The sequence below is a fragment of the Barbatula barbatula genome (assembly GCF_947034865.1).
Source record: "Barbatula barbatula genome assembly, chromosome: 18".
NCBI classification, from domain to species: domain Eukaryota; kingdom Metazoa; phylum Chordata; class Actinopteri; order Cypriniformes; family Nemacheilidae; genus Barbatula; species Barbatula barbatula.
Genome location: NC_136781.1, coordinates 10392922 through 10417599, shown reverse-complemented (window position 1 = coordinate 10417599; position 24678 = coordinate 10392922). Strand labels below are relative to the sequence as shown.

The 24678-nt window shown below is 37.7% G+C and overlaps 1 protein-coding gene across 1 annotated transcript in view; it reads right to left on the bottom strand.

Moving 5' to 3' along the window:
* The window catches only part of kdrl (kinase insert domain receptor like), a 39120-nt gene that overhangs the window by 3065 nt on the left and 11377 nt on the right, over window positions 1–24678 (bottom strand). Inside the window, exons 5-29 of the mRNA XM_079480203.1 lie at window positions 24201–24360; window positions 23933–24069; window positions 23525–23696; window positions 23322–23439; window positions 22870–23039; window positions 21708–21864; window positions 20343–20463; window positions 18275–18383; window positions 15522–15809; window positions 15029–15175; window positions 14352–14480; window positions 13231–13337; window positions 12763–12898; window positions 12267–12371; window positions 10016–10129; window positions 9834–9922; window positions 9578–9731; window positions 8339–8436; window positions 7643–7765; window positions 7130–7241; window positions 4836–4935; window positions 2458–2563; window positions 1104–1225; window positions 758–836; window positions 480–580 (exon numbers count right to left, since the gene is read on the bottom strand). Of these exons, the coding sequence (XP_079336329.1) occupies window positions 480–580; window positions 758–836; window positions 1104–1225; window positions 2458–2563; window positions 4836–4935; window positions 7130–7241; window positions 7643–7765; window positions 8339–8436; window positions 9578–9731; window positions 9834–9922; window positions 10016–10129; window positions 12267–12371; window positions 12763–12898; window positions 13231–13337; window positions 14352–14480; window positions 15029–15175; window positions 15522–15809; window positions 18275–18383; window positions 20343–20463; window positions 21708–21864; window positions 22870–23039; window positions 23322–23439; window positions 23525–23696; window positions 23933–24069; window positions 24201–24360 (3254 nt within the window). The remainder of the gene's footprint in view (window positions 1–479; window positions 581–757; window positions 837–1103; window positions 1226–2457; window positions 2564–4835; window positions 4936–7129; window positions 7242–7642; window positions 7766–8338; window positions 8437–9577; window positions 9732–9833; window positions 9923–10015; window positions 10130–12266; window positions 12372–12762; window positions 12899–13230; window positions 13338–14351; window positions 14481–15028; window positions 15176–15521; window positions 15810–18274; window positions 18384–20342; window positions 20464–21707; window positions 21865–22869; window positions 23040–23321; window positions 23440–23524; window positions 23697–23932; window positions 24070–24200; window positions 24361–24678) is intronic.

Genomic DNA, 24678 nt, shown 5'->3' with positions numbered 1-24678 from the left:
CATAATCATAAATATATACATCAAAAGATATTTTACTTTCTCAAATAAATGAAAGTGTTCATTCATTTTCTATTAGCATACAGCGTGGCCATGCGCCGCATGTTTCAGTGATGGAGTCAAGGGTCCTCACAACTCCGGCGGCACCAACAAAGATGCTAGTCACCAGCCCTTCCAGCCAACTTTAACAAGTCACACGCCCAGCCCTGCTTTTGTTGTCAGGCTGTTGAGATTGTCACCTTAAGCAATATCTCTCCACTGTGCCTTTGTCTGTGATTCTCTCGCGCAGGCACGTCTCTCAAAGAAAAAGATTGTGACTGGAGTCGTGTGGAGCTGCCGGGAGGGGGGCAAACTGTATGACAATTGTGGCATCTACATTCCAGCCCAGTGGGAGGGTCTCCAGGGCATACGCCGGCAGCTCTACCCATTCCTGCCATTACGGATTCTGTCAGGCAAAAGCGGACTTCATGAAATGTACTTACGCTCGAGACATGAAACTCAGGGGCAGGGTCAGTGTCTCCAGACGCTTCAAAGTGTTCAGGTCGTCTGAAGACAAACCTATTCCACTGTCTGACTGTCCACCCTGTGAACAACAAAAGACCACTCATGAGGTTTATCTACTGATGTAAAAAAGAATGTAGTCCCAATCATTTTCTAGAAACTTTTTGTGATGATGTTACAGTCATTTCTTATGACAGGATTTAAATATTTTATTGGTAGTCACATTTTGTGTGTGTGGTTTTATGGATAAGTTCGTCACCTCATGCATCTTGTTGGTTCCGTCCTCCAGGATTACGTCATCAAAGGTCTTTACACTTGCTGGGCGGATCTTGATCTTCCTGAAAATATCAAATACTACACATCAGTTCATTGCTGAAGCTTTTGTAAATACACGAAAAAAAGTACAAATGTTAAACTGTAATGTGAACAGAGAAATTGATCATCTACAAAGAATGGCAGACAAAATATCCCCTTATGTCCAAAAATGAGATGTTGGCATACTTCAAATGTGAATTGTGGTCAAAACTTCTAAAGGCGAAATGAAAAATTATGTGTTCACCCTGAGCACACAGCAGTAAAAACGTCTGACGATAAATCCATCTTACCAAGCCGTCCCGGAGTCTCTAAGAGAGGCAGGTCTGGTTGAGGTTTCCTCTGAGGGACTGGAGCTCATGGGATCATCTTTGGTCAACAGCGCTGTGTTGATCGGAATGTAATGCTTTCCCTCCTGAGAGACACAAACAGTTGAACATTCTGTTCATTTGATAACCTCACTACTAAAGCGTATGCATGGTGTTATTATTGTTATGGAATTGAGGATTTTGAATAAACATGCTGAGACAAAAGGCAATTTGTATGTAAATCAGCAAGGGAAGGTATGAATATGTTTTATGGTAATGACGTTATTAGGGACAGTCTGGACAGCCCAGTTGGGCTAGTTCTTTATGAGAGATGGAGAGAGATGGTACGGAGTAGACTTTGATCTCGGTGCAGATTTATAATATGCTAAGAAGAGGAGACAGCACAAAGCACCACTGTTCCCGACCAGGATTATGAAGTTTTATGTTTTGTAAATCCTGTTGATAAGTACCAGCATTTGGGAATATTAGTTGTATTTACATCAGAAGGTGAATTCTTTGGTCTATGAGACTTCAAATAAGTTTAATCATTTCAGCTATTTTAAATGTTTAATAATATGTTTAAATTGCTTATACCTTTTTTGATGAGTTAGTAATGTAAAGAACAATTAAAAATCGTAAACAGTAAGTAGGAATTACATAATTAAGGACAGGCAGCAAAAATGTTTTACAGTGCAAGACATATACAACAGGGCTGTGGCTCCAAATATGGATCTGGGGGGGCAAGGTTATTGTGGCATTTTAAGAAATATTGAAATGCATTATACATTTTGTGCAAACAAACCAAAAGAATTGATGTTCCAGCATTGTATTATTACATGTTTTGGGTTTAATTAACATTTTAAGTGTAAGATTATAAGTCTTTATTTGGGGGGCCATGCACCCTACGCAAGAACAAAAAAGTTTGAGAACCACTGATTTTCAACATCATTAACAGATTATTAAAACAAGGTTAACGACTGCCTTCTGTGTAATGATAAACTGCATCTCACATCCCCCCAAAACCTGTGGTTTTCACCTACGTGTAATTAAACTAAAATAACATTTGTGGGAGTCAAATTGTATTAAAGGGATAATTCACCCAAAAATCGGCATAAATGTATTACTTTTGTTTGACAAAAAAGAAGATATTTTGAAGGAAAACAAGCAGTTCACCCTTGACTACCATTTTAATATTCAATGATGCCCCATAAATCTAACATCTTCTCAACATTCATACAATATTATTTGGAACAACTCGAGGTTGATAAATTCATTACAGAATTGTCATTTTTGGGTGAACTATCCCTTTAAGTGAATGTTATAGGTCTTCTGATCTTACCTGCTGTACACTGGCCTGGAGCAGATCTCCCAGCCTTTCCACTAGTTCTGTGAAAGTTGGTCTTTGGGGTGGTTCTCCATGCCAGCAGTCTAACATGGTTTGATATCTATGAAGAACACAAGCACAATTTCATCAGGAGGTAAATACAAGCTTTCTTTGAACAGTGTGTTACATACGGTCATAAATCATAATTCTTCAGCGACCACACATTCTGCCTTGACCTCTGCAAATCTGGGCTTTATCCAATTATTTCAGTCATCAATAATATTTGCTGCATGACACGGCAAGTAAAGCTGTCCATTTTGGTCCATTCGACTCAGTGGTGTTGAGAGGAACTTCCTTCTGCTTTAGACGACCTGTCGGCACCTCTCCTCATCAGGGACGTCTGGGGTCTCTTATTAGATCTTGTAGTGACTCGTACTGGGTTCACTTGGGCGTTAAAGCAGTGAGCACCGAGCATTTGAGTAAATGATCACAGGTGACGATTGAACACAATCCTGTATATAAATAAATCCTGTTAGCCGATATACTCTCTTATCCCTTCTGAACGGCACAAGATCAGGCTAGTTTGGGGTATGGAAAAATGACTCATGAGTCATGACTTCCTTTCACTTCCTTACACTAATTACCTCATTTATCCATCTGGGTTCAGTAGTCATTATACGGGAGGTGTTCTTCTTGCGCTGTGAATGAGATTAGCTGGAGGAAACAGGACTTTTATAATGAATCCAGGTGGAAGAACTCCTTACACTAACAGGAAGGCCAGAAAAATGCGGACTGGTGGTTTCTGTCAAATCAAGGATAAACCAGGATGTTCAACATCCCTGACCCTCACACATATAGCACAGTTTTACATAGAGATGACTTGGAAATATATTAAGCCAAATGTGTTAAAGGTCCAGTGTATTACATAAAAACAGAACTAAGATATCGTCACATTTTCGCTTCTTTGCTGAAGGAGTTTTCCGTTTAGGGCTACTATAGAAACAACATGGCGAATTTCATGCTAGGGGACCTACCGTGTTTGTGGATAGAAACAGCTCATTCTAAAGAAATAAAACATAACGCTTCATTACGTAGGGTCTTTATCTACCTCTGATGACACAGTTATCGATATTATATTGCATTTCTGTCAATAGATAGATCCTCCAAAAAATACACGTTGCACCTTTAAGTTGTATAATATTTGTTTTCGTTTATGCTCTAGGAGTGGATAAATCAGGATAAAACAACTTATAAAGGGCCGTAAGGTCCTCACCTTGAGGTACCCGTCAAGCAAATTCACCGCTTCATCCTTTTCATCACTCAGGGCAGTTGGGGTCAGGGCCACTCTCCGTGTCATGAATAAAGTACTGTTTAACCCTGAGGTCAGCACATAACTTTATCAACGTGTCTACTTTGTTGAAGAATCGAGCAGGTGATGCAGTATATTACATCTACTCCTTATCTTGGTTAACGCATTCTTTGAAGCTGTATGTAGAGATTTGGATTCGGGTTATATAACACGGCACCAGGCTGTGGTTGGGAGGGCTGCATGCGGCCAGATTCATCACATTTAAAGCATGAGGTCTGGACTACATTTTCAGGTCCCTGCAATCACAATCTGTAATGGGCTGTTATTATGTGCAATTGGCTGGACTTGGTATGTGATTGCATGTGTGATTGCCAACATGCGACAAATCACATTACCAGCTGTAATAAAATGTAAGTGCTCAGTTCAGCTTTCCAAATGTATACGACATCGGATACGATACAGTGAGAGGTAAAACTGAAGACAATTTTTTTTCCTTTTGGTGCCTTGCTTCCATTTACGTGCAACCCAAATACGAAGTTGTCCATTCCACTTCCTTTCCACATTTAAAACCTATACGACGACCTTTCCTCTCATATCTTGTTACATCAGAAAACATTGGATTGTGGTTTGGATTGCTCTCTAACCCCCGTAACCACAACGGGAGTATCTTGCCTGTGGGTTTGCCTGTCTGATGCCCGGGGTCCTGCCACTGTGTTCGGCCCCCCCATGCTGTGTAGGTACACCAAAGCCTTTAATGTAAGTTTCAGTTTCAGCTGCATTGGTGTAAGTGAGTAATGGATCCCTAACACCCATCAAGTGCACTATAAACTATCTGCCAATCAGAAGTTGCCATTTCTTCCACTCTCTAAATAATTGTCCTGTTTCCATTTAGTGCTCGGTCTCGTGTCAAAGCAATGAAATGGGATACCGCTTCTCTTTTTTCGACTGTATCGATAGAAAATGATTTTCTTCTGAAAAAGGGCAGGTTTTGCTAATAATCCTGAAGAGTTTACTTACTTTAGTAGTCATTATACTCTATAAATGGAGATATTGTTGACAAATCAAGTTACAGAGGCATTCTTACATTTCAGAGGAGGAGTACTCGGGAGCTTTCATCCTGGTGCCCTCCTTCAATCGGCAGCAGAATTCCTCATCAATGTGTAAGCCGGGGTACGGAGAGGCGCCTGGGGAGAAAAAAGAGAATAACGGGGTTATCAAGACTCCTCCATGAAACAGAGCTTTGGCCACTTCAAAGGGTCTGACGAGAAACACACTAAACTGTGAAGTGGCTTGGTAGCACAGAGAGATCAATGGAAGAGAGTTGGATATATCACAGTCTGCATCTGCAGGGCAGTTTGGCCTCCTGATAAAGACCGTTGACTAGATTCCAAGTAAACAGCTTTGGGAGGCATGATTTTGCAGACTCTTTAGCGCTCTTGGAAAAGGACGTGAAATAATATTTTTATGTTTTTGACCAAAAGCCTTTGAATAATATTTGATGTCTGCTAAAATATGCGTGGCATAGCAACAGATCTCCAAGAGAGTCAATCTTTCATTAAACCGTGATCTAAATCCCCCTCTGACATAGATTAGGTAGTCTTTAAAAACAAATATATAAATAGCGCTCAAAAGCTCCTACGATGTTGGGAACGGGGAGCGGTAGATGTGGAGCTCCTACAAAAACAGATAAGAAGCCCAAACCCACAACACAAAGCATGTGAGTGTACTTTGGGCGCAATGCAAAGTTTAGTCTCAACACTATCAAGTAGCAATAATAATTTTTCTAAACTCTATTTGATACCAAAAAAAATCAAGGCAGCTCAGTGGTAGCAAGTCATCATTAGCGGTCTTTTCCTCAGAATTTTTAGGGTGTTTTTCTAAACGCCTTTTATATTCAGATGCAAATGGACATCCCACTATTTTCTCACACAGCGTTCTTCTATCTTAACAGTAATAGTGTGAATATACATTTGGGGAATTTTATTGAGGTATTTTGTTGAAATTCATAGCACATGTCAAATAAACGGTAGCCCAGAAGAAATGCAAATCTACTGTATACAAAGTATTTCAAGAAAAGGTGAGAAAGTTTTAAATGAATATAATGAAGCATGCTTTGTGATCTACAGTACATTATAAATAACATAATAACTGTCCCTGATATTATAAGAGCTTTTTAAAATGTTTTCAAATAATACGATTTTTTACTTCCGGTCTGTGTTTGTTGATCGGTCTGGGGTGCGTTTCTCAAAAGCATCGTTATGTAACTATGGTCGCAAGTTCCATCGTTCCAACATAATTCAACGATTCAAGTGTTTCCCGAAATCATCGTTCCAACGAAAATATTTCAGCTAGCTTGTTTTCAGAAATAAATCTACAGGGACTTTATTCTTTGTGGATGTATACTGGAAGTTAAGTTTGGGCCACAAAAGCAGGCATGCGCAGTAACATTTGTGTCTAGTTGTTACTTTGAAACCATCAATAGAATGCAATGAAACGTATACATTTTAAAATGACTTCAGTGACTAAATGTGTCCTTTTTTATATATTATTATTATAATTATTATATGTCATTTGTAATATTTTTGTGTTTTTGCACCTGTTAAGCACTTTGAGTTACATTTATGCATGAAAAGTGCATTATGAATAAATATTTATTATTATTATTATTATTTCAGACTACATTTTGTTGACATTCAAATTATTGCTCAAAACAGTTGACGTTCACAGATGTTGTGGCACTAGTGGAATGAAAATAGTTTTTGCAATCTGACAGCGCAATCCTTTTTGTTCCCTGAGGAAAATTTAACAGCAGCTGACAGTTATTGCCCACTCCATCTGGTGGAGGTTGATATCGCAGGGCTCCTCATGAGCAGCCCGTGTTCTGCCAGGTGTCTTTGATTGTGGACCATCAGCGTCTGACGGATCACAGCATGTGCCGTGCTGCCTTCACACTCCATGTGTTTAACTTTGAAATGGCTGCTGATTTCTGTCTAGGCTTTTTGTTTTGGTAGCGAACCGGTAAAGCAAACAAACAATGTCCGAGAGACGCCTTTATAGAGGGAAGAAAGGCCAACTTGGCGCTTTGTTTCGTGGAATACATCAGAGCCTAGATCATTTTTCCAAGAAATGAAGGGCAAAATTTAAAAAAGCTTGTTTTAAAACTTTATCTGTCTAAAATACTAAATGTAGATGTTTTTGTGATAAGAGACCACAGAGTGCAAGAAAACATTGACGTATTTGAGCATATTTCTTGTAAGTTCTTGAACCATCTTATATCCTGATGTAATAAACTGATGGAGCATTTCTGTGTCTGCGTTCCCTGTAAATAAATGAACAAAGAATACGAGTTATATTCTCAAGGGACAGCTTGATATTTACCCAGAGAGAAGATCTCCCACATAAGAACTCCGAATGACCAGACATCACTCTGAGTGGTATACACCTTGTCAAATATTGCCTCTGGTGCCATCCATTTTAAGGGAAGTCGGGCCTGTGAAAAAAGTATGAAATAGCATATTAAAACCCATATCACCTGTGTAGAAACCAAATGTAATGTTATAGTAACACAATAAAACGTCTATTTTATTACAAAGGTCAAATCTGTATGAGGTCTTGGTTTGAACTTGACCACAAAAAAACATCTTAACCCAGAATAATATTTTCAGGACTTCTAAAATGACACAAAGTACGCCAAAGACTCTTGGCATTAAATAATTATTATATCGATTTTCTTAAAAACATTAGCCATGCCAATACTTGTACACTGTTATCATTCTTGTCCATCACACAAAATAGCTTTGAAGATTGATCGTGTTGAATATCTGCTTTGTGGATACTGTGAATTATCAAATAGCTTTATATCCGTCAAACTGGATAAAATTCAACACTTACGTCTCCTTTGCGGACATAATCCGGGTCCTTGTATACGTCTCTGGCGAGTCCAAAATCGCAAATCTTCACAACGTTGTTTTCTGACAACAAGATGTTACGTGCGGCCAGATCGCGGTGAATACACTTGAAAAAGTTAAAGAAACATCCAATCAGATTAAACAAGCATTTTAATTCTACGCCATCCCTTTATTGTAGTAATAGATATAATGTGTCTGTTTTAGGCTCATTTATGTCTCGAAAAAGTGTCTTATTTGAACCATGTGTGGCGTTGCGCTGTCAGATGGAGCATATGATGGAAAGCTGTGATAATGCAGAACATGTGCAACATCCATGAGGGAAACTTTGACCTTAGGTGAGATTAAACCACAAAAGGCACGCTGCATGTTTAGTATGTCGCAATTAATCTCATGTGTTAGATGGGTGGAAATGAGTGTGTGCGAGACAATCAATTACAGTTTTGGATCAATAAAACGATTTGGGTTCTTTTCCTAGAACTTAAAACAAAAAAACATCTTTATGAGTTGCCAAAATAAAGATATTACAAGAAGTATTATACTAAAAGAAAGAGCTACAACTGATTTAGAAAGGAAACTGCTATCACAACGAGCTGTCAGAAACAATTCAGAACACAATGCGTCGCAAGGGTTAGTGCTTCATTATTCACGAAACGTAAATAGTCAAGCGGGCAAGTCTTACTTTTCGCGATGCCAAGAACTCCATCCCTTTAGCCACTTGAAAGCTGTAGCAAATCAAGTCCTCCAGTGTGAGCACTTTCTTATACAAATCCTCTGGCTCTGCATGAGAAGGTTGTAAGTGTATTAGCAGTTAAATCAAAACCATAGACTTATGTAATGTTTGGTATGCAAAAAAACAAAAACAAACAGATTTTCTAAGAACCGTTTACTTTTTACTTTCCATGAATACGCCACACTTTAAAGACTTTTTGAAAAGTATTTAAAGTTCAAATTCTGTGTTTTTTTACAAGAAAACTGTTCTGTAAAGTGATTGATCACAAAAAACAAGCTGTCATCATTTATTCACCCTCCTATTATTTTAAACCTGTATGACACAAAAGTTAGTTAGTTAGTTAAAATGTTAGTAATCACTGGCACCCATTTACTTTACTTGTATGGATACAACAAACATGTCCTGTGGAAGAAAGAAAGTCATACTGGTTTGAAATGACAAGAGGGTGTGTGAATGATGACAGAATTTTCATTTTTGGGTGAACTGTCACTATAACAAACCATCAAAAGCATAAAGTGAACATTTTTGCTTATAAAAAGGTCTTGTGCTTTTGAACTGTATCTAAAAGTAAAATCGTACAATAGTGTATGTTAATAAATAAAATATGATTTTATATAATCTGTTAAATTAATTAATTAAAACAAATCACATAAATCATTTTAATATAGTAATGCACTTACACAAATTATGTAAATATGTTAGCATATTTGTTAAAGTTCTTCAATATCAATCTAAAGCCATCCATCAAAGTGATTTAGAAGTTTTTAATCTGCTCTCAATCTCTTAATAAGATTATGATATTTTTGCCTCACCATCCTCCTGTTTACTACAGACACATCCTTTTTAAAGAGACACAATGCAACATGCCTTCTCTTTTTAGACACAGACTGAAATGTGCAGTTTGTCAATGAAACTCAAGCGGGGGGCTTTTGGGTGGGTCATCCACCTGAGTAAACAGTTTATGGAAACAGAAATAACATGCACAGCACAACACGACCCAACCCAACCGCAGAAGACTGGAGCAGGAAATAAAAAAAAACTCTGAGCACAGCGGGGGACAGTGACTCTTACAAAATATCAGTTGTATTTATGAATCCCTTTGAGAGTCTTGAGAGAAGAAAGGGTGGGGTGGAGGTGAGACAGGGGTTGTGAGGAGGGGGACAGGGAAGGAAGATACTCAGCCGCTACCTTCCTCTTCCTCCTCCGAGTCACAGTAGCTCTTATCTTCAATGAAGCCAGAGCTGGCTGAACTTCCGGTGCTGGCCACGCTCTCCAATCTGCGCTTGATGAGCTCGCTCAGATCACACCCTGAACTGGAACGCAGGGCCTTGCCGTCCTGAGACTGTTCATATTACAACATATTCCATTCACGATATACATAAATATGTGCGTGTGAAAAATGGTAAACTATGCAAAATGGCAAAAAAAACCATTTACTGCTTACCTTGTAAACCACAAAGTCACCCCTCCTGCTCCTCAAATAGTTAGAAAGGTTTCCATACTTGCAATATTCCACAATTATCATTAGTGGACCTGACCACACATATTAAAGAAATAATAAATGTAAGCACAAAGGGAATTCAAAAATGAAAAATAACACAAATGAAGGTTTAATTATCCTCTTACCTCCTCGCTTTGTGCAAGCTCCCAGCAGATTGACCACATTGAGGTGATGACCGATATGGATGAGAATTTTCAGTTCAGACATTAAAGCCCTGCACTCATTATTCGTAGCTCCCACTGTTAAGAGTGACCAGAAAGTCAAGAGCAAAGGAAAACAAACAAACAAAAAGATGAGTAATGAAATGTCTTTTGGATTTAGTCTGATATTTATCAATTAATGTGATATGGCCTCTCTGTCTCTCTTGCTGTTGCTTTTATTCCATGCTTTTTGAAGACTAGTTTTTAAACAAATTTTTTTCCTGACCTTAAAGGTATAGTGTATTAAATTTACTGACATCTAGTGGTAAGGTTGAGAATTGAATCGAAGCACTATAGAGGCTGACACAGAACTACGATGTTGTCACATTTTCGATTCTGTGCTGAAGGAGATATTTACAAAACACGCTTTGTAGAGCAGTTTGTCCGTTTAGGGCTACTATAGAAACAACATGGTGGATTCTACGCAAGGGGACTCGTGGTGTATGTAGATAGAAATAGCTCATTCTAAAGTAATAAAACATAACGCTTGATTATGTAAAGTCTTTATACACCTCTGAAGACAAAGTTATGTATATTATAATTGCATTTCTGTCAATAGATCCTCCAAAAATGTTTGACCTATAAAACTGATGTTTTAAGATTACCTTAATTCAATTATAAAATCGTTGAAATTATAAGCATAAGCATAACATAACAATTTATGTTACTTACTGGGACTATATTCAAAATGGAATGGAATGGAGACGTGAAATTTTTTATTTAATTTGAGTATATACAGTATTTCTTTTGTAAAATATAATTGATTTTCCAGCATACATAAAACTAGCTTTTATAGCCTCCTTATAATCAGCTTAAACATTTGTTTACACACCACAAATAACAATATAAATTAATGTTTGAAGCTTGAAACGGTTTAAAGAAACCTTTGCCAGACAACATTACACGCTGAATAAATTCTACCAAGGGAGACCACGCTGGTATAAATTTCTACAAGAGCTGAACAAAAGAAACTGGACTTTTCCAGTTTCTCAGTATTTTGCACATCATGCGAGGGAAATATGTGGGTCAGGATCATGCTGGTGACCTTCTGAGGTCACGGAGTCAGACTGGGTGGCTGTTTTTCTAACACGTTAGGTTTCCTGCGGTTTAGACCCATCAAATTGACATACAAGAGGTATGTTTAGCTTTTAGCAGTAATTCGTACATGATTTACACCAAAGACACCTCAAAGTGACTGTTACTGGAGGAATATCAAGTCCCTCCAATATGAAACCAGCACAATGATCATTTATCATCATTTATATTTTTTTCATTAACGCTGAATTCATAATAAAAAAAAATTGTGTTAAAGGCAGTACAGTCAGCCACGACACATTCCATAAAACCTGTGTAGGCCGCAGAGGAGAACTGCTTTTTATTAAAAACTGACCCGGTGTGAAAAGAGGCAACAGTCTGGCACACGTAAGATTAATACAATGACAGTAATAAATGTGCACCTAAGAGACGGCATATTTATCATCGTCAAGAGCAGACAAAACATCACCACCAGAGCAGCGCATTGCTGACAAACAGATGTTAAAGTTAGTTTAACAAGCACAACCTCAAGAGGACTGAGTCCTACTACATCCAAATATTTGTTTTGCTTCCATCCATGACATAAATGGCCTGATGTGACAGTTCCTAACATTAGCCTCTATGGGACATTTAATTGGTGTTCAATATTTAATATTGTCTTGTATTAGACATGTTGGAATGCATCAGTAATATGATAGCAATCTTTAACCAATTACAATAGGTAAACATTGTTGGTTTTGGGTCATTTAATGAACATCTCTGTTCAGGGGTCATTAATAAATGCTACGTGAGTATTTGCACATTCGCTTTTGTGCTTTTGTCCTTTGTCCAGGGTCTCATATCTGTGGACTATCATGTAGCAACATGCAATAATCTGAACAGCTGCTTGTATCCTCACACGGACTGGTTTGGTTTCTGTTTCAGTGTTGTACTGTGCTTATCTGATTATATAAAGATGATTGTTTTGTGGTATTTTTTATTTACGTTCCCCTAAATTGTCACCAATCAGATCTTTCTTCCAGGACATGTGAAATGAAAATGTGTAAAATTCATTCAATTCAAAAATATTGTGAAATACAATTTGAAATAAAAGTGATGGGATGGGGATCCAAATGAATAATCACTCATATATACCAAGTACCTTTTAGCATTTTCACAGCCACCGTTTTGCAAGTAGACAGCTTGTCAATGCCGAACGCTGAGGCCTCTACAACTTTCCCAAATGCTCCATGGCCCAAAGTTTTACCTGTTAAAGAGAAAAACAGAAAGAGAGTGAGTGTCTATATGAACTTGCCGTACCCTGGGGGCTCATAAATCAGTCACGATGGCCTGTCAGACATGATGTGAGTCTGTAATTAAAACAGCCTGCTGGGGTTCAGGGTTCCTGGCTGCCCCTCCATTAAAGATTCATGGGGCATTTAAGAGCAAACGACAGAAGCGGGTCACTTATAAATAATAGCGTAATATTTTCTTTGGAAAATTTAGACAAGCCTGGTGCCCACCATAATCAGACAATTATCATCAGAATGAAGGCACTAAAGAGGAAAATGTATATACTATTATATTATATACAAATTCTTAAATCGCAATGAATTCATGTTTTTGGTTTGTAAAAGTGAATGAAACATTGAACTCACCGAGTCTCAGGCGGTCTCTTGGGAACTCCCATTTGTTGCTGTCGTAGGGCAGACGGTCGCACTGCTCATCTAGAGGAATCTGGTCGGGGTCCATGATGATGGACAGGTACCCCGTCTTTAAATCTGCTGAACTTGGCTAATAGAAACAGATTGAGTTCTTGTTTACTATGATAGTAAAGATACATAACATTTATAGTTTTATCAAACTGTTTGGGTCCTGTGACCTGGTATCTACAAGCCAAAGGCTAAAGAACAATGAAATGACCAGCAAAACTAATAATACACATAACATTAGTTGTTAGCACCATGTGACTATGTGATGATATAAAATAAAACATTTGAGTGAAGCAAAACCATGAGATTGCATAAGAACCAATGTGGGCTGAAGCACATAAAGGTCACTGGAGTCAACATCTATGGGTACACGTGAGTCCAGTCCAGCTGGAAGTATAGTAAGAGTAAAGATACCTTTCTTAATTTACGGATGAACACAATGAGCATGATCCACAGAAATGTTGCAGCTGCCCCGGTACAGACCAAGATGATCACCTCAATATTTGGTTTACCCTCTTCTCCTGTGTGTACATACATTTGTACAATATTCACCACAAATACAAATGCTACACAAGTTATTTGTACATATAATTATGATATTGTTTTTACAAATATCTGTACCAAGTCATACCATGCATACTTTTTATGATAAGCTAAACCATTAGATGTGCATAATGTCATTTTTTTAGCGATGTTTCTCTTTGCATCTGTACTGTTAGTAAATTGATGTGCTTGTTCTGGTTTTGAGACATCTAACCCAGTTTGATATTTTAAGAGCAGGCTTCCAATCCCATTCACACTGATAAACTGTGTACATATTACACGTGAGAGCACGCTGTTTTGTATATTTGGATAGGGGTCTGGTTCACTAGGCTTCATTTATCATGTACTCGCGCAATGACTGCTTCCATGACTGTATTCATACTACATACAGAATAAGGAATTTTAATTACCAAAAGGGGAAGGATAAAGAATGTACATTCTGTTTTCATAAATGGGTGTGATTTGCTTGGGTTATGCAGAAAGTATGTGTTTGGGGGGGTGCTTTATTCACTAAAGGCTTTTTATTTTTGGAAAGGACCAATAAGAGCATGTAAGTTGACTATAACTCTTGCCCTAAGCCTGCCGCAGGATCCAAACAACCCCCTAACCCCCCTGTGCTTTCTTAAAGAGATGTCCCGCCGATCATTAATGAACCTCTCTTAAGAGGTCAATTCCCTCGTGAGCGGACCCTGATTTCAACTCCCAGACCTCTATCATAAAAGGGGGTCTGGAATTTGAAGGGTATGTCTGGTAGCTTTGGACTGACTTTCTTATTGAATAGACATTCAATGTTTTACATAAAAAAGTGATTTGTCCCTTTTTGGTCAATGTTTGGACATTTTATAAGCAGAGTGGCTGAAATTTTGAAGTCTTAAACAGGATCATTTACTATGCCAATTTTGTCAATGATGCAAACTATGTTCTGCAATATTTAAGTGATGATCAAATAAGAGGAAGCAGATGAAGATATCAGTAGATATCAGTGTTCTTACCCACTACAGTAATGACAGCACTGGATATTGCTACACCTTCAGCATTGCTAGCGTGACATTCATACATGCCCTCATCGTCTTTTTTCACCCTCTCAATGGTCAGAGTCCCATTTTCTTTAAGAGTGATTCCTGAAAACACACGTAGATAAATCAAATACATATACAAATATATTTTAACAGATTTATGTATCTAATATGTGGAAACAGATGGTTTCAGTTTTGACTGGATGAGCCAAACTGCAGATAGTAAGCCTATAGTAAGGCGATAGACATGAAATCCAAATAGACCTTTACACTTTACAGCTTTTACTATGCGATTCTCAACATCACAGTATGTTAGCCTTTATAATTCTTTGTTCATCAAAACGTAATGGGAAAATGTAATCATTTTGCCCTTAAAATTACTTTTATTTTCAGCTGATGTTAATATCCAGTAATAAAGATACAAGGCCCACGCAACATCATTTCTTGTATTTACATCAGAAATACATAAACACAGAGGTCAAATTTGACCATACTATTGAAAATATTGCAGGATATATTTTACTTTTACTATTATCTAAGAATTTAAAAGCATTATTTAACATTACTCAAAGCAGTTGTTTTATAGTCTCATTGTCAAGGATGTATTCAATCTCTGAGAACAACAGATTACTATTTACATTATGGCTCCTCACCTGGTCCTGCCGTGACAGGAGTCTTGTCTTTGTACCATGTGATAAAAGGTGTTGGCACACCAGAAGCCAAGCAAGCCAGTGTCAAGGTGCTGCTGCTGTTCACGTCCTGATTGGTCAGATTCTGCATGAGCCAGGGAATGTGCCTCTCTGTCAGATTACAAGTCATTTTGAGATGCTTTGTTTAAAATAAGAATTATTTATATATTAAAATAAGAATTATTTATATATTAAAATAATAAAATTGTAGCAACATAAGCCTCATATCATGTACCAATGTAAAACTCATATTTAAAATGATTATAGCTAAAATGTATTAGTACCTTTGTACAAGGAATGAAAAGTAAAGGAATGTATGGCAATTTGGGGAAAAATCACCACAATGCATCATTTCAATCATTATCTTTAACTAATATTGTATTTTTGGGCTGAAATATGACAGCATGTTGCTGTTTACAGTACGAAAATAACAAATCTTTTTATAGATAAAACTCACCATCAATAGTTAAAACAGATGTTGTATTGACCACTTTATTAGAGTTGATATTAAAAGCTTGGCATTCATATCCGAGTCTGTGGTTTCTGGAAACGTTGGACAGCTTGATTGACAAAGACAGAGTGTAAGGTCCGATCCGAAAAACGGTCTCGCTACTGGGTACCCTGCGACCCAGCGGATCATACCAATTCAACCTATCATACAGAAATCTGGTGCCCCTGCAGGTCAGTGTTATATTATCTCCTTCAATGGCAGTTGAGGGTTCAATCTTGAAAGGTTTTGAGTGATCTGAGGAGGACAAAAGAAAACAAGACATTACAAGCTTGAATGAGAAAACATCAATTCACCGAACACGTCAACACACGGCACGTTGCTCTCCATACGTACTCTGCATTCTACTTCGGACAAAGCGTGACTAACTCGCAAAACATATGCCTCGTAAAGGTCCTAAAGCTGCGCCGTAGATGTGCTGTTGAAAGAGGTTGTCCCGCTCTGGCCTGTGCTACAAACACAAAGCTGCACATTGCCATGCCAGGAATGTCGAATTTGCAGTTATTTCCTGTTTCATCACTCCTAATTCGAAGCACGTTGTTGGTGAACGGTGACATCGATGGCTGACCTGAGGATCTACAATAAGAACCACGTTGAGGCCAGGCCCCCAGGGGTCCCAAGAAACACTTGTTTATTCACAGCAATCTATGTCCCACCAGAGAAGACAGCTGTTATTACTATTTCATCCTTCTGAGCGGCATTCCAGCGAGTGCACAAAGTCATCTTCACCTCTTGCATAGCAAAGCACATTCTCCTGGGTTTTATGCTTTGTTCTGAGTTGAGAGCCAGAAGATAAAATGGTGGATGTCAAGTGGCAGGTAGCCAGAACAATTTTTATAGCACTATTTCTTTTTCACGTTCCATCTGTCTCAGCTAATGTTCATTCTGGCGTATCTTTGTTCACTCATCAACATTTGAACGCTCTGACGGCCGGCATGCTCTTCACTACGTAATTCAGGGGATAGGTTTTGAATTTCAGATTTTACTCTGGACAGCCACTATTTCCATTTAGACATTTAGAGCTCATACTTTAGATTAGTAGGCAGGGGCGCAACTGCACATTTTCTGAGGGTCAGGCAAGATACATTTTTAACATGATATACTCGCGTTGTATAACACAAATAAACAAAAAGTCTTCCACTTACATTAAAACTAATGCTTAGTTTGTGGTTCATTAATGAGACGCAACAGTAGTAGCCTATGTCAAACATACTTTTACTGAAACTTTATAACAAAACTTTTATTGAAAAATGAAAGAAGATGCATAACATACATTATAATACTTAAATCTAACATCTTTGGATTTTCCCCTTACTTTGATTTTGTGTTTTTATAAAATATGAAACACAAAAGCTTTTATTGAAGTAAAACAAGACAAACTCACTTACATTGAACGAAGACTTTTTGGTAACACTTTACATTAAGGCACCCTTTATAAAGCATTTATAAATGTGTTCGTTAATGATAAATAAGTCATTTAAAAATGCATTAGGAAGCAGTTATTACTGCACTGGATTCTAACGAAATACCTGCCAAACGGTGAGCCATTTTTGACTCACATCTTATAAATGCTTAATAAATGTATTTAGTCATTATTTATTTGACTCTAAAGCAGAAGCATTGTTATCTTGATGTTGTTTGCAATATAGTCTCTCAGACTGGACTTAATGTTGTTTTTCTAATACCTGCTCACTATTTGACAGGTATTTCCTTAGAATCCCCCTTTTTACTCATGCAGTTATAACTGCTTTATTATGCATTTGTAAATGACTTATTAATCTTTAACGAACACATTTATAAATGCTTCATAAAGGGTACCTTAATATAAAGTGTGATTTTAACTGAACTGATATTAACGTTGATATATCATATATTATTACATGAGCGACCTCTCAGGAAACGATAAATAACAAAAAGATTTACAAAGTTACCGATATTTATCAACTTGGAAATTGTTGTCCTCGTTTTACATTTCACTTTTGGCTGTCACAAAGTGAGCGGTTGACACAATAACTTGATTAAATAAATTGTTGAACTCGTTTAAAATGCTAGGGAAAAATGTAGTTATATAAAAAGTTTTAATGTATTAGCCTTTGTAATTACGTTTTATCAAAATAATAATAATATTTTGGCACCTTCGTGCCTATTTTTGTAAAGGTTTAATTTAGCTTCCTCTTACCTTTTGCGGAAAGATTTAAAGTGATAGTTTACACAAAAAGGAAATTCTGTCATCATTTACTCACCCTCTTGTCATTTGAAACCTTTATGACTGTCCTCCGCAGTACACAAAAGAAAATATTTCTATTTCAAAGAAAGTTTGGAACTGAACAGAATTGTCTTCATTCACTTCTACTGTATGGACACAAAACCAATGCAAGTTAATGGGGGCCAGTTAACAACCTTCTTCAAAATACCTTTTTTTGTGTTCTGCAGATGAAAGAAAGTCATACATGTTTGAAATGACAAGAGGGAGAGTTAAAAATGACATAATTTTAAAATATCCCTTTAAGTCATCCAAACACTCCCCAGCTACCACGTGTTCCTTTATCACGTAATTCTGCTTGTGCATGGAGGAACTTATGACATATGAAGAGATCAAATTGACATTTTACTGTATTGTCCTATAATAAACACAAGAGATTGTTTTTTGAGATTGTAAATGTTTGACTCAACCCCAATGCAAATTTAGTGGATCCACTTACCATCCACATAAAAAGGAATTCTCATAGTCCGATTCCCAAGTTCATTTCTCGCTGTACAGGAGTAGACTCCGGACACATTAGCTGCTTTCACATCCAGAGTGCTTATAGTCTACAGAAGTGGACAAAGTGCATTTATGTTAGAAAACAATAGTTAAGGTTAAGTGTGAATTTGTGGTCAGAAATTAGTACCCAAGCTTGAGTGAAAATGTTTTGAATCAGGAATAAAATGATTAGTTACATTTCTCTACATTTAGAATAAACTGAAACATGTAAAAATCACCTCAGACTGCAAGAACCTCAATTTACTTAATAAAATGCTACATCTGGAGTTTGGATATAAGCTGGTTGAGTTTCATAACTCAATAGGTTCCTCAGTGACATTCTAACCACAAAATCTGTGTGGCCTTCCCTATCATCAGTGTTTTTTTACTTTGTGGTTTTAGGCACGGTTTGAGATGAGCTCTAACCAGTCTGTGCTGGATTCACAAGGCCTGGAAATTTATACGGGGTGACAGAAAGGAATTCAAGAAGAAATCCCACCCTTTAACTTAAGGGGGCTTGTTATCATTGACCGCTGGGAAGACATTTACCCTGCAAAGCATCATCTTTCTACTCTCAACAATCCATAAATAAAGCGACCTTAAAATGTTCACCTATTACACATTAAGAACAAAATTAGAAATGGAATACCTGACTTTGAATTTCACATTATTAAGGCTATCTGTTTATATTATGCACCACTACAGTGTATGTTTTGGTAATAACAAACTATTTACCGTTTATATTCCCGGAGCTGGAAATGAGGGGAACCGGAGGGACTGCAAGGGACCATGGAGTGAATTTCGAGAGGGGACAGAATTCCTGTCCTTGTAGTGAATCTCGGTCATTTCCACCAATGTTTATACCTGATGCTTTGCATTTTTTATATTGCAGTTGACTGCGTGGTTACCATTGACCCAGAATGTTACAACAGAATTAAATATGGTCACATTATTGAGCAATTGTACAGGAATGTCACATAAAAACCTGGACTTCATTAAGTTTTGCATCAATGGTTTTGGTAACAAGGCCTCCAGGGACGTTTGCCTATACTATCCAATGTACAACAAATAACATATAACCACAGCACAAGCGAGTGAATTATCATTTCCCTACGACTGAGAGTAAAAGACACAGTTACTTTGATAAAAACAAACCACTATGGTGTGTTGGCAGTCCAGATTTATCCCTGTGATTTTGCAGTCGAACTAAAACATGCACTTTGTGAACTGTGCCATGTTCCCATAGTTCTCTGGGGTCTCATTTACGCATTTTTAAGTGATGACAACACTTAGGAGGCAGCATAAGAAATGTTCCACGTATGTAGCATTTGAAGTCATGTCATGTGCTTGAAAACAGGCTTGATAGGCTCAACATTCAGTGCATAAACAGGCCTGAGAGAAAGTTCTGTTTATGAGGGCTTTAGTGTGCTCAGTCAGATGGACTGATATAAACTCAGTCCTCTGGCACCATTCATTCATTCAAAGCAGCAGCTGCCCTGTGTGTACCGGCCTCTGTTCTCTACTGAAGGTGACTGAGGCATGAGACTGCAAATTAGACTGTATATCTATTGGTTTCATGTACAATTACACTTCTCACAGATATATTAGAGCTTTAGGCGAAAAGACTACAGGGAAGGACGCTGTTTGGAAACCAAAATATCTTTTGCTTATTAAGATGTTTTTTAAACGTTTTATTGAAGAAACATCAAGATTTCAAATGGAACGCACATGCGTGCAGATATTTGGTCTAAACTTTCCTTTTATAAATCAGAACTTTTCTATAAGTTACATTTTAGTAAGATTTTTTGAGCAACTTCAAAACTTCATCACTTCCAAAATGATAACGGGTGCAGTCAAAACAAAGACAACTTCTAGCAATGTGAACATTATGTAAATCTATGATTAGAGTTTGACTTTTTAATATTTAAATAAAATAAATACCAATGTACATTAGGATTTGATGTAACTATTCAATTTTTTATAGAAACACCCATAAACCTCCAATAAAATGGCAAAAATCCCCATACCTTGTTTTTACTCTTTAGTACTCCATGCTTGCTGTTGATATCCTCAATCTGATTATAAGGGAACATGGTGTGCGATTCAGTGCTGTCTTCAACAGGTAATGGCTCTGTATAAACTTTGCACCTATTAAATGCAATAACAACAGACATATATAAATCACATAGTCGAAAAAGGTGTGATTTAAAATTTTAAATCACACATTGCTCTGGTGTTCAGAGAGGAAGTGTTTGCTTCTAAACATCAAATCAGGATGTACACAAGGAAATTCCAAGGTAACCGGCAGTGGTGCATGACTTTGCGTCAGAAGCTGAAAATTGCTCTTTCCTTTAAAAATAATAGGATACTGTGGGAACATGGACCCTTTCAGCCAATGCCTTTCAGATATATTTGTCTTTCGTCACTGACCAAAACACTTCATGAACCTTGATGAATGTATGTTTTTCTGATAAAGTCATTGCCTTAAAGCAACAGGAGAGTGAAGACCTGTTTTGCCTCACTTTGGGAGGAGGAACAATCGGATTAATGAGCTCCGAGGTCAGAGAGGAAACGGCAGCGTGACAGGAAGGACTGAATCATGGATGCATCACCATTTAAGGAAACACCCCCACTCTCTGGCCGGCTGAGATAAGACTGATCCAGACCTTCATGGTCAACAGGACAACTGATAACTTCTCACAACCCCTGGATTAAGACGACCTATTTGCTAAAAGTACATATTCTTGCTTTATTTTAGTGAATCAAAAGGAATGTTCCAACTGGGTATAACCCTCCTTTAACCCCCCTCCTCATTAGCTGTTGAAAATCCAGTGCTCTCACCATCTACCTGTACATTCAAATCTGTTGCGCTTACTACCACCAGCCAAGCTTCGGAGACATCATTGCGTTCATAAAGGTTCAGTAAGAGGCTGGCATTTACACTGAGACAGTGGGTTGCTTTCAACACAATGCATGCTTGGGTAACCAGACCAATAAATCGTCCTCACATTTACAGAGCCACCGACTGCAAAATGCAGCTCTGGGGCTACTTTTCATCAAAAAGCATACTTTATTTTGGTCTGATGTCAAGGGAACGGATGCAGTTCATTTGAATAATGAAAGCTGTGGGAAGAAGCCAGCATTCATCATAGATGCTAATACAACATGCAAAGAGATCTGCTTTACAGGAGACTAGTAAAGGATTTATTTAGTGGAAAACAGAACGGATTGGTTTATATAGAAGCCACATGCTGAATTAAAAGAATTACTGACTCAATTTTTAAGCTTTGTGTATGTTTCATGTTGACTTATTTGCACACCTGCTGCTGATTCGAGTCAAATTCAAAGGATCGTAACAAATATCAATAAAATATGAATAAAAAAGACCTTACTCTGTAAGGTCAGGGTTGGGGTCACACGGCTGCCAAAACCAGGTAATGTTTGGCACTGGAATTCCAAACGCGGTGCAAGTGAGCTTGTGCCTCTGGCCGTATCTGTAAGTTTGAGGCCCCACTGAAGCAACTTCCTCTTCAGAGATCTTCGGCTTCACTGTTTGGATACAAACATAAAACATTTTAATCTTTTCCACCAATCACTACCAGAAAAGATTACAGATCAACAGCAGATCACTGGCTAACGTTAAAAAACTTGCAAATCATTACTTAAAAAATTTAAATTTATGCTTACAGTATGAGAAATTCAGGAAAATAGAAAGAGAGTAAACCCTTATCGGCTTCACTGAAGTGCATGTGTGTACGTCACACATGATAAAAACAGCATGTCTGAGGATTTAGCATGTAGCGGATATTTGATGAATGAAGCCTTAGAAAGTTCCTTAATTGCATCCAGAAATCTCTGAGTTCTGTTTCTGTTGTTTTTGACCTTTTGGTTGTGCTGTGGGTCGGGAATGATGTCATGTTATACAGTTCAGGTTGAGGGCAGATTAGCACTGGATATTTTATATCAGACCAGAAGGTACCCACAATTGTAAGACATGTGTGGAAGTGTTTCAAGAAAATGTATTGAAAACCTGGCCAGCATGTTACTGAAATCTCAGACCTGACAGCGCATGTGATAACTCTTGCCAAAGACAAGCAAATCTCCATCTTTGCATATAAAATGTACATTTTATTGACCCTAATTTACTTTTTTGAATGTAACTGAAGCCAAGGAAAAGAATAGCTAAATAAAATATTACCTCAAATAAAGCTCATTGTATACCACCAGAATCATTTTGGTACTTAAAGGGATAGTTCACCCAAAGATTTAAATTCTTTCATCATTTACTTACCCTAAAGTTATTCCAAACCTGAAAAAATGACTTTGTTCTGTTGAACACAAAGGAAGATATTTGGAAGAATGTTAGCAATCATTCACTGGTAGTCAACTGTTTTAATTTCTAAATTCTTCAAAATATCTTCTTTTGAACAGAACAAAAAATATAAAATTATAATTTCTTCAAATAAATGTATACAGGTTTGAAACTATTTTTCATTTTGGGGTGAACTGTCCCTTTAAGACTCAACGGCAGATGTGGAGAATATTTCCACATACCTCTGACTTCTAGCTTGTAGCTAAGGTTTCTATGAAGTCCCTTCTCTTGGTTTGAGAGTGAGATAGTGAAGGTCCCAGCATCCTTCTGCCTCCCTTCTTTAATGATGAGTTGGTAGCCTGAAGTCTCATAGCACGTGGAATTCTCAGCAATTGCAAAGCCATCTTTATACCTGTACACAGCAAAAGTAAATAAATAAGCACACAAAAACCTATTCAGGCAAGTCAAATTGTTAAGGCTTTCAAGCACCAGGTCTTGAGGAGTACCATAATAGCATTTCATATTTTGTGCTGAGAAAACAATAAAGCATGTAGGTATGGAACAACATAATATTGTTTTCGTTTAAACTATTCATTTAATTGTTCACCATACTGCCCCCCATCTTCCTTGTCTCTAATAAATATTTTGAATTTAAGAGTCAATGGAAATTACAAGAATAAACATATGAATTTACCATTTCACTCTGTCTGGTGCAGGCAAGGCATTGACCCGGGGTTCAAAATGCACCTTTCTACCTTCCACAACACTGATGAATTTGCGTCTATTATGGGTCACATTGAGGAAGGGATGCTCTGTAGGGACAAACAGATTCCAGTGAACAACACACTCATGCTGTACAACAGTAAAATTGAATTGAAGCAGTGGTCACATCCTCACCGTATACTGTGACCTTAGACACAGCCTGCATCCTTTTGTCCTCAATCGTTGCCATGCACACATAAGTTCCCTTGTCCTCCATGGTCACATTAGGTATGATTATCGCTTTGGTCATAATGATTATATTACCTGGTGGTTGTCTTGTCCCCGTCATATGAAGAGTGCGATTGATCTAAAACCCAAACAGGAAGTTCACAGTATGTTCACAGTTCACACTATATACCAGCACTCGGGCCATTCAGGTTCACCAGTGTTTGATGGCGAAACACCAACTAGACCACCAGCATAATAGTATAGAAACAATGGAAACATGTTGGTCTAAAACTGCTTTCTAAATGGGGGAACCAAATATATAGCCTGAGCATATAATATTGCATTTTAGATCAAAGCCAGGGCACGACAACTCACCGGGCCTTTGTTGAATTGCCACTCAAAATGTATTATGCCATTGTAGGTGGTCTCTCCAGAGCAGCTGAGGACAAGGGAATCACCGACCAGAACTTTTGGACGTTCTGGTTCGATGCGGACGTTCTTTAGTTCCGAAGCTAAGCACAGATAAACAAGAAAAGTTGACATATATGACATATTTTAATAAATTTTTGCGTAACTGGGCTTTTGTTCTCACTGTTTAGTAGACACCTTTTAATTTTGCATGTTAGCAACAGAAAAGACTCACTTTTTCTTGACAGGATGTAGTTTGATAAAAACTGCTTGTTGTCCACATTGGTGAAACACGTTAAGAGCTGGTAGTGGTCATAACGGCCCAATGGGATCAAGAAACCTCTTTTTGGGTCCCACTCCACTTTGCTTTTTATGGAGTCTGCCATGGGATTCTCCTGAATTGACAAGAGAAAGAACAATAATAGGAACATTTCTCTCTTTGTCGAGAAATTATTAGAAACCAAGTAATTTTACAGTCCATCATTAGTGGGCCGTGAAGTATTGAGTTAGAATTGGCTGACTATATAATATAATTGGCTGATAGTTGAGTTATATACATCTTCGTTCTTTTGTTTGTTCTGAGGCCAAGTGCTCTGCTAGAAAAGAAGGGAAGGAAGGATACAGGAAGGACGAATGCCACAGATCTTCCAATAGCAGGAAGGTCACATAACTATCTGTGCCATCTGGTTTAGAGAAGTGTATATTCATAGCAA